This window comes from Trachurus japonicus, chromosome 12, assembly GCF_045865225.1.
Source record: "Trachurus japonicus isolate A0001 chromosome 12, Traja_1.0".
NCBI lineage: Eukaryota > Metazoa > Chordata > Actinopteri > Carangiformes > Carangidae > Trachurus > Trachurus japonicus.
Window position 1 is genome coordinate 18,099,520 of NC_140918.1, and position 10,709 is coordinate 18,110,228.

Genomic DNA, 10,709 nt, shown 5'->3' on the forward strand with positions numbered 1-10,709 from the left:
CCATTAATTAATAGACAATATCAATACCACTTTTAACAATTAAATGGCTTCTTATACATGTGAGCAGAAAAAAGATTTAGTGGTTGTGCAAAACAGTTCCTCCCCATTTGCTGGATGTAATTGTAATTCAGTGGGATCCAGACTTTAAATTTCCTATTACTTTACTACATAGTAGTATACCATATATTAATAAACATACTATATATAATTTTATGTTTTCCATTTTAAGGTTGTATGTATATTGCAGATATTCTGTATTGGTTCAAAGATTTGTAATGCTAATGAGCCTACCTTTCCCAGTTTGATACATTTATGTTTAACTTTACATAAAATGTTACTGACTGGATTTGACCAGACAAACCTACTGCCACATCTTTGCAGCGTATTAAATACAATAATCACATAAACCTTTGGAAAAGCTCTACTCAACTGTCTGTGGCTTTGTTGCTCAATTTAATATAGAGTAGTCTTTATTCTTCAGATCTCCTGTCCATCATACTACAGTCATACTAAGTCATACTACAGTCTGTATTTACTCCGGTAAGCACTGGCACCATCCCCTGCAATCACTGGCTACGACCAAGTGCTGAGACACAAAATGGCTGCTCCACTTCATACAGGTTGCAACATATTGACATTAGATAATGCTAGCCTCCAGAAGTGCTCCCTGCTCTGATGAAATGCTCTGTGTTTCACTCTGTGGAGTCATGTTAGTAGTGAACAGCTGGCATATGATGTCCCCAGACTGCGTCGGAGTGAATGAACTGATTAACCTGAGTGGCCGTCCTTACCAAAGAGGGGGTGGGCCGGCAGCCTGAATAACTGCCTTCATCATCAATGTCACATAAATCACTTGGCTGGACAGGGCTTTCAAATGAGCCTTTTTTTTTTGGAGCCAGACTGAAGTGGTCGTGCTAACACAGTTGCTTAATGCAGCTGTGTTTCTGAGGTAGACCATGTAACGGTGAATGGGTTCAATGATGCAACATTTCTGCCGCTTTAGTAGCAGTCGGTATATAGCATAGGAAATAGTTTTAAATAGAAAAGTGTGCTTCTGAGTATGTGCTATGTTCATATGGACAGATCAAATACATCCATTATAAACTGGATTTGAAAAGAAAAAAGACAATAAAAGAAAGGGTAAGAATGAAGCAAGAATGCTTTATGTTTTTATTGTTCAGATTTTTATTGCAATGCCTTAACCAATATTCAATATGAACTATTCATGGTGCTTAGTACTGTATGTTCTTTTTAATGTGACACAAAGATATTTCACTGTTTTTAAATTAGAGGGGGAAAAAAACTGGGAAACCAAATGACACAGATGTTTAGATGTTTGTCGATTTACTGAGCAGCTGTACAGAACACCGTGTGATACGCAGGCCATGCAGCGAATTCAGACTCCTTTTTACTTTTTCACCAGCTGAATAACGTCTTCATCCTCCATCACGTGGTCCTTTCCCACTTTTTGAGGGTTGTGTTTCACAGACGCTCCCCACACGAGAGCACTGAAAGAGGAACAGATTAAACATGATCACCCTCCGTTTCATTTTATACCACCTTAACAGAGCCGATCGTGCAGCTTAATTACACCAGAAATGATACAATGGAGATCAATGTATTCTTTCTTTGCTGCAGTGGCTGTGCAGCATAAAGTAACCTGCAGGATACAATGACAGCTAATCCTTTAGTTACAAAGGCTCTCTAATCGCATGTGTCACTGTCTGACCCATTCATTCCCTGGAGGATGGCTAATGCTTAGCAGCACTAACATATTGACTGATTGACGATCTTGGCTCAGCCATTTGAAGATGGTGGGTGCAACACATCATCTCAGATCCTAATCCAAACCACCCAATTAAAGCTTATCTGGCAGATCTCGCCATAAAGAGGGCACTGGCTGTGATTAAAGCGACTGTTGTTTTATCCATCCGACGAACATTTGTCACTTCTGTTACAAGGTTTTTCTATCAGTGCATTTTTTGTAAAAAACCTGGCCATCCTTAAAGAAATGGGCAAATTAATTAGCCTTTGTCGAAATGATCCTCACCATGTTAAAAATCCACCATGGGGAAAAAAGAGACACATTTTTGCTGTGTTTTTTAACACTCTGACCACAGTTATTTGGCTATGTCTACTTAAAATAACATTTATTTTAAAAAAGAGGGACAAAAATAGAGCAATCGTCTGGATGTAGTGTTCAGTATTGTGAAAATGATCTGCTCTGTGCTGGTGCTCAGAGGCAGAGGTCCCTTTAAAACTGACAGAAATGAAGACAAATCTTCAGTACTTACTACTTCAATTCTTTGATGAGGTTTTTGTGGATCTTTAAGCAGAAATCCTCGACTGCGGTATGTCCATCAGGGAGTACAACAGGAGACGTGTAGTCAGGAAGCTGGCCTTTGGGTTTGGTGTAGCTGTAAATGAAAGCATCATTTCAAATTTTAGTCTGAACCAACAAAAGTCCCCCCCGGTTCTGCAGCATTTAAACCCCCAGCTGTTCGTCGCCTCCATTCACGTCCCATTGAAATGGATGAAAGGATGGATTAACAAGTCTTACATGCGCACAAGCTGGAGGTAGTCCCACATCCTCTCCAGCAGGTCATCGAAGTTCCAGCGGTGGTGGGCTGAGATGGGCACAGTGTGGGGCACCTTGTAGATGATGTCGAGCTCCTCGATGGAGATCTGATCGATTTTGTTGAGCACATATATGCATGGGATGTAGACCCTGTTGTGACAAAGAGACTGTGAGGGGCTTGCTCTCCATCTAATTGCTGCACAATCGACAACCGTCAGTGTTAAGAATTCACACCTTCAAATGAAGAAATGAAAAAAAGACATCTGATTTTCACCCTTTTACTACTGTATTTGGTTGTCCCTGTTTAGGAGTTGTCAGATTAAGTTAAGTAATCTTCAAAACATATCAAATAATCATGGCAGACAGGTGAATTTAATTTCACACTTTGATGAAGACTGTATCTCATTCGTGTGTGGCAGTGTGTATGTAGATTAGGAAGTGAATATAAATTTCTGTAGAACAATTCCTCTTTTATCATAATTAGTGTGACTGCTGAAGCAGTCACACTATTGTTCTTCTGTTTGGCCATTTTCTTCCGCCTTTTTACGGTCTTCTTCTAGTCCTTCATACTTTGTGCTATTTCAACAATTCATATATCAAAACGTGCAGCTTCTTTTGAACTTTATCGGCATTACTTTTCTCTTTTTAACTATTTATACTTTTTCAAATATTTAACTTTTTCTGATTTTTTTCAGCTTTATAATGTGTGTGTATTGCGTCTAACGAGCAGAGCCAGAGTGGTGTCAGAGTGGATAGAGGCAAAAAAACATTCTAGAGTTTTTCTGGCTAAACTGTCAGCACGGCCACAAATTAAACTCTAGACAAATTATTTTCTCCAGTTTTGTAGCCACACTTGTCTTCTGGCTAAAATTCTGGTCAAAAATGCAAAGAGACTTAGATAATAATTTTAAATATTTTTTAAATGCAGCCAGGGAGCTCTCTGCTCTCATTAAGCTCAATGCATTTTTTTCACATCAGCAGGAGAAGGAGCTCAACTTTGTAACTTGCTGTTAAGTGCTTTTTAATTCATTTGAATTCACCAAAAAATAGTCACAGGTCACAAAAAAGTCCTCTTCTCACTTGGTGTGGCTAATTTATATTAATTTATTTTTGTTTTAAGCATCATTGAAAAATCTCACATTCATCAAAGTCTCAACCTCTCTTCTTGATAACTCCTCTGTAGTGTAGGGGTTAGGGTAACTGCCTGCCAACCCTAAGGTCACTGGTTCGAATCCAAGGGAAGAATTCTTGTTATGTTATGTTGAATTCTGCTCTCCTCCCCCGCCTTCAATTGGTTACAGGTGTTTGTTATCTCCTTGATTACTCGTACCAGTTTGCAGCACATCATCACATTACAATGAATGACAACAGTCTTGAAAGCAGTGTGCTCTCTGTAGCCGAGTGGCAGAGTAAAGGTTTAGTGATCATATGGTCACGGGTTCGATTCCTGCCTCAGTCATTGCACATCATTGCTTGACTTTTGATTCCAATTATTCAGCTGTCATTGGACAGTCTTTGATTCCTCATAGTATAAAGCTCATTGTAACTCAGGTTCTCTGTGGCCATATGGTTAGTGTGTTAGGTGTTGTGCTATTTCAACAATTCATATATCAAAACGTGCAGCTTTTTTTGAACTTTATCGGCGTTACTTTTCTCTTTTTAACTATTTATACTTTTTAAAATATTTAACTTTTTCTGCAAATTAAACTCTAGACAAATTATTTTCTCCAGTTTTGTAGCCACACTTGTCTTCTGGCTAAAATTCTGGTCAAAAATGCAAAGAGACTTAGATAATAATTTTAAATATTTTTTAAATGTAGCCAGGGAGCTCTCTGCTCTCATTCAGCCCAATGCTGAGAATTCTCCACAACTCTGTCTGAAACATGCTTATGTCTGTGCTCTCTGTGGCGAAGTGGCAGAGTAAAGGTTTATTGATCATGAGGTCATGGGTTCGATTCCTTACTTTTTTTTTTAAGCAGAAGCCAGTGATCCTCTTATCAAAGGTTTTCTTTACCCCTCACATACTGTCTCTGTCTGTAGCCTAGTGGTTAGCTTGCTGGTCTGGAGACCTGAAGGTTGCTGGTTCAATTCTTGCCTCAACAACAATTATAGTGAATTATTTTCCCAGTTGTCCTCTGTTGACTTCTGATAACTTGCTTCATGTTGAAACTGCTGCTCTCAGCCTGAAATTCACAGAAATTTTCATTCTAAGTCATTCAAGCTTGACTCTCAAGCTTTCTTGATGTTGACAGTGTGCAGATCATTAACAGACAACAGTCTCTGCAACTGTGTGTGCACCGTGGCCTAGAGGCAGAGTGGAAGTCTAATGACCATGAGGTTGTGGGTTCAATTCCGACCTTGGTCAAACATTTGTATGGTGATCACTGCTTGCACTATTTGCTAATTCTGCAACAGCGTTCAGTTGCTATCAGCAGTCACACCATTTCCATTCTTGGAAATGCTTTTTCTAGTTTATAATTTCCTCTTTTTCAGATGTTCCCCAAAATAACATTACTACATTTTGTTTTGCACCATCAGAGGGTTTTGTTTCACAAACCAGACTGAGCTGAACTGCACTGGTAAATATTTGCATGTTCTTTGTGTTTTATTTCTTTACATCTGCTTTATATGTTTAGTTACTTCAGATGAAAAGAGAATGTTGATATTTTTACATTTTGATAATCTGACAATCATGAAAACAGTTTGGTGCGTATTTTCCCTTTTAAATTCTGTTAAATACATACTACGATAAATGAAAACAAATGTAATGTTTTTTATGTTCTTGTTTTTTTCCCAATGTAACAAAAACATAATCAACCATGATTTCAAAACTGCGAGTGGTACCAAATATGAATATTGTGTATTATTACACTCATAGTACAATTAATTGGCTCCTTTTTTCATTACACTATGTTCACTAGAAAAAAAACACACAATATTCAACAAATAGAAATCGTGTTAATGCCTTCTGTCTCAGCAGTTGCCACAAGGTTATGTGTTGCCATTTCTGGTGTCTTGCAGTAAAATCCAGGGATGTGTGAACCTTGTTCGATGTACAGGACAATGCAGAGTGAAACCCACATACATACCACACCCCACATTATCCATCTCCCCTAATTTGAATGCACTGGTTGAGCTCTTTTATTCAATTAGACTAAAGCCTGGTAACAGCACAGGTTACTTGGTGAGCAATCACATTGCTTATGGTGATGGCATGAAAAAAAAAACCCAGCTGTGGTTTAAACCCCATGTGGCACATAAAATGCATTTTTAAATTTATCTGCATTGGTGTAGTGGGAACTGAAATAGGATTTTCGTCTCCAACAGGCCACACCCACTGGGGATGACTAAGGAGGCCCGCTCTGGCACTTCAGCAGCTTACCGATTTCCCTCCACCACATCAATGAGGTCATCAGCTGTGGAGTCGCTGCGCAGAGTAATGTCGGCGTTGTGGATCTTGTACTCAGCCAGGATACTCTTCACCGTATCACCATCCAGCTCAGTTTGTGCACACTAAAGAGAAGAAGAGAGAGATGAGGGGGGACCAGGGGGGGTGGGGGGGTAAGATGTCAATCAACACAACAGAGCGAGAGGATGAAAGTAGAAATATTTGACACATATCAAACACCTCAACATTTCTCAGACTGCACATCTGACATTATACCTCCAGTACGTCGTCATGAAAATCCACGAGTGCAGAAATCAATTGTAATCTCTTGCATGTCCACCTGGGGGCAGCAATGTTGTTTGAGTGTTTGTAACAAGGGCGATAAGACCCGACTACATGTTGTCCACATTTAATTCTCCAGATCCCTTCAGATCTTTAAATAACTTCTTTGTACCCGCTGTGGATCAAAGCTATTTGTTTAAATCAGTGGGATGCCAGAAAAACACCCATCATCAAAATGAACTGACAGTCAGCTACAGACCACTGACAACTGAAATCCTGCATGTCAATATAAGAACATCACCACGCATTCTGATAATCCCACTCACTCCAGCCCATCGGTTGGCTGAATGACAAGTAGACATCCAGCATTTGATAACACTGTCGCTCATCCCGCAGCTAAGAACTGCTACCAGCATTACACGATGTATTTCAGTGACATTTTAAGATGTAGAAACTGTGAGAAGTTTGCATCTGCATCTTGCGCTGTGTGAGACATACTGTAGCTGTGAAGTTGATGCCTCCTTTGTCCTTCCTCTTGAACCCGATGTTGGGTGGTTGCTTGTTAAGTCGGATGCCAAAGCCCTCCAGCTCGTGCTCTATCAGCTTCTTATGAAGAAGAGGCTTCAACACATCGAGCACTATGAGGATTAGGTTGCAAGTTCGAGCCACTGAAATAGAAAAGAGCAAGAAAACAACTGAATTGAATAAGAGTGCATTACTTCTGTGGTGGATATGGTATATAGTATCTGCTAACATCTCATAATCAGGATTCTTGTGAGGTTTCGCATCCTCCTTCTATTAGTGGAGCCTGCAAAATGTCTAAAGGCAACTGTGGGACTGTAAAAGTCTAAATTGTTTGCTAAAACATCAGCTCAAAGTTTTGCAGAGACACATTTGTTTGAGTTTCCGCCTCCATAGTAATCAAAAAACCCTATGGGCAGAAATCCATCTGATTAAACCATTTCACTCCTTATTAAATTTCATCATGCTGCTTAGATGCCACCACAAGCACATAAAAGCACACAGTAATGACAAAAGTGAAGTGTCTCATTAAATGGAATGACTGGAGAAGCATGATGCCACTCTGGTATTAATATCAGCAGCACACTAATGATTTTTCCAGGAAATCCCTGCGTCAGTCTCAGCAGAAACGTCCCTGATCACATCTTTACCTGCGATGACCTGCCTGCCTCTACCCTTGCCATCCTTGGCCCCCTCAATGATTCCTGGCAGATCCAGGAGCTTAAAGGGAAGAAGACACAAACAGAAAAAAAATCAACCTACTAAAAGCACATTAAACCGAAGACACTTTGACATGTATTTAAAAAAATAAGAAACTCTTGTACCTGAATTTTGGCACCTTTGTAACGAATGACTCCAGGTACTGTTGTAAGGGTGGTGAACTCATAGGCGGCAACCTCAGAGTACACACCTGCAAGGTTACTCAGCAGTGTGGACTTCCCTACTGAGGGAAAACCAACGAAGCCGACACGAGCATCGCCAGTTTTTGCGACATCGAAACCTAAGAATGTGGTTAGAAAAATTAATCAGAATTGATAATCACAACACATACCAATGGATTGCAGAACAGAAAAGGCTAAAGATGTGTTTGTAATTTAAAAAAAAAGACAAGAGAAGTAAAAGACTAATGTGATGTTACCTTCTCCCGTTCCACCACCACTGCCTCCCTTTGGTGTGATGAGTTCCCTCCTCAGTTTGGCTAGACGTGCTTTGAGCAGACCCAAGTGGTGAGCTGTGGCCTTGTTCCTCTGCGTCCTGGCCATCTACATTTCACAGTAACAACACAACACTATGAGGTTACAAATCTATCCATACCATCTCAGTTTTATAGAGAGCAGTGCAGAAAGATTGTTTTTTTTAATTTAATGTATCCATGGTGTTTTCCCTGCCTTTTGTCCATTGCAGATATATGCCCACCATGACTTCAAACCAGCATGAATGGGTTAGAAGAACGGTGGATATAAGTCAAGTGTGACATCTAAAAACCCAAAACAAAATATACTGAATATACTCTCACGTAACATAAAACCGCAAATTTTCAGAAGTAACATCGAGAGTATTTGTTTACATTTTTTTTACTTTATTGCCAAAATAGTTGATTTTGAGACCAGAAACAAACTGTTACCGCCAGAAAGATGTGTGCACAGTTTTGTGTTCACCCACAAAACTGTGCATGCTTGACAAATAACATGTTTTTATACATGATTTTAAAGCTTTTTTTCATTATTGTTAATGAAATAAAAGACACCGGATCTGCTCCAACATGTATATAACATGTACTGACATATGTGAGAACTACAGTAAAGATGGCATTACTGAATAATATAATAGCTACTGGGGACTTTAATAAAGAGCTCTGTTGGTTTTAACTTCAGTCCTCAGTGCTGGAACTGGTAAATAATCACTTGAAACTGATTTGGAGTGTTTTCCCTTTTACCTGTCCTGTATCAGGACTTATCTTGAGAGGGGTTATTGCTAATCTTGAAAGAGTGACACATTAGATAATACTTCAGTCTGTGCTATCTCTGCTGACGGTTTTGTTTTGTTTTGGCTATGCTATAGAAATTATACGGTTTACTTATTTCATTCTCTTTCGTTCTAGTCTCAATTATCAAAGTTTAGGTAACATATTTGTAGGCCATCTAATGAGAAAAAAAACACACCATGACCAATAAAAAGGTAGATTGTCGAATAACAATGCTGTATTTTCATATTCAACTCTTTTTGGTCTTATTCTGGGTGTTTTGAGGGCTAACGTTACTGGAAACAGACGTGTCCGCGGTTACTAACGTTAGTTTGGTTGCCAGCCTGTCAAAGCCTCGACGATAAACACCCGGAGGTTGACAACGTGGTATAATTTAACATATCAGATTCATATTATTGTTACAAATTGAAAACACAGCTCCTATAAGTTAACCACTGTAACATGTCAAGGGACTGTACACATGAAATAACATGTAAAATGCGAGGCCCGGCTGTGGAAGCTAGGCTAACTATTTGCTAGCGCTAACGGCTAGCCGTTAGCTAAAACGTGACTGATTCATTGGGTTACCGCGCTGTTTATCCTCCGTAGACTTACCTCATTTTCTATCTCTGCTATTTTGGCGAGTATACTCATGATGGCGGTGCTTCTTCGCTACGATCGACGGTGCCGAAACAAGTTGAAAAGATTTTACATGGGAGTTGGTAAAGTTAGATTTTGTTTAGCATGCACGCAGGTCCACACCACGCAAGTGCCGCTCAGCGCTGCTTCGCGGGAAATCTCGCGAGAATGGGTAATAGTGGGAATCCTATGCCCCGTGTTTTGACTCCAAGGTAGCCTACCTGAAGCAATGCCTGAAGGTATCATCCTGAGCACAACACTCAGTTGGCAAAGTTGGGTTTTGCTGAATAATATTGAATTATATTCATTTCACATTTTTGTAACACACTAAGTAGTCTAAATACATTTACAGGCAATTATTGTACTTTACTTGAATATATTTTATGGTATAGTATGCTTCCACACCAAATATTTCAGAGACAACATCTCACTCCACAACATTTGTTTGAAGGCCACAATTACTAATTTCCTTTAAAATCAAGCTTTGATGAGGGTGTGTGTGGTTCCCATGCGTTTTTGGCTTGTGTGGCTGTGTAAAAGAGCACACCAGAGATTTTAGTTTTGGGGTTGTTAGTTGTCATGAAGAAAGATACATTTCCGCTCTGAAGTTCCCCAAGAGTTGAATTTAAATAACTCTCTATCTTTTTTTATCCTACTCCATGAATAATTCAAGACTAATTCTTTGTGCATCACATCTAAGCAGTCACAGCCTGCACCTTTTTTTTTTCTCTAAAAAAAAAAACTTTTTATAATTGTAGCATTTTTTCAGATCTTGGGGTACTCCAATCATATAATCTGAAAACGTATTCAGTTACTGATGGTAGCCTATACCGAATATGAGAAACACCTCCCAGTATAAGACATCACAATTCAACAGCACCACAATTCCATTTTATATAACATTGAACACTGAAATCAGTTTAGATGTCAAATTGTGATATGAATGATATGCGTAGCACCTTACAGCCTGCACTAGAAAGCCTTAAAGTAAGAAAAAATTAAAGACAAATATTAAAGGAGCAGCCTATTAATTTGACTCCATTAAAACAGTGAGTGGTTAAATGAAGTCAATTAAATCAGAAAGTGATTCGGATGACAAATTATGGTTATATGTTGATGAACAGTCTTACTTGTTTATGTGGTAAATATAAATTTCCATACAATGACAAAGTGACACAGTAAAATTGTTTATTTTTATAGTTTAATTGTTTATTGTTTAAGTCGCATACAGTATAATCTCTCATTGGTTTCTATGCTGCTTAGGTTTGTGGACTGAACATCTGTCATTGTGTTGACCTTCTGTTTGACTTGTTGGTTGGTGGGTTGGCTGGTTGAAC

General features: G+C 39.0%; 1 protein-coding gene across 1 annotated transcript; it reads right to left on the reverse strand.

Moving 5' to 3' along the window:
* Positions 1–1,144: 1,144 nt before the first annotated feature.
* On the reverse strand, positions 1,145–9,534 carry drg1 (developmentally regulated GTP binding protein 1). Its single transcript, XM_085793682.1, has 9 exons — positions 9,349–9,534; positions 7,909–8,032; positions 7,595–7,770; positions 7,421–7,490; positions 6,747–6,916; positions 5,961–6,091; positions 2,561–2,728; positions 2,295–2,417; positions 1,145–1,508 (listed from the first exon to the last, which is right to left on the reverse strand). The coding sequence occupies exons 1-9, from the start codon at positions 9,385–9,387 to the stop codon at positions 1,409–1,411; spliced, it is 1,101 nt and encodes a 366-aa protein (XP_085649808.1). The 5' UTR covers positions 9,388–9,534; the 3' UTR covers positions 1,145–1,408.
* Positions 9,535–10,709: the final 1,175 nt, after the last annotated feature.

What these genes read in the sequence shown, in the direction of transcription:
- drg1 (XM_085793682.1), bottom strand. Translation starts at nt 9,387, where the DNA reads ATGAGTATACTCGCCAAAATAGCAGAGATAGAAAATGAG. An exon ending in ACAAAGGTGCCAAAATTCAG is followed by an intron (nt 7,491 to 7,594) that starts GTACAAGAGTTT and finishes CTTCCCTTTAAG; the next exon opens with CTCCTGGATCTGCCAGGAAT. An exon ending in TACCTCCAGCTTGTGCGCAT is followed by an intron (nt 2,418 to 2,560) that starts GTAAGACTTGTT and finishes TTTCATTTACAG; the next exon opens with CTACACCAAACCCAAAGGCC.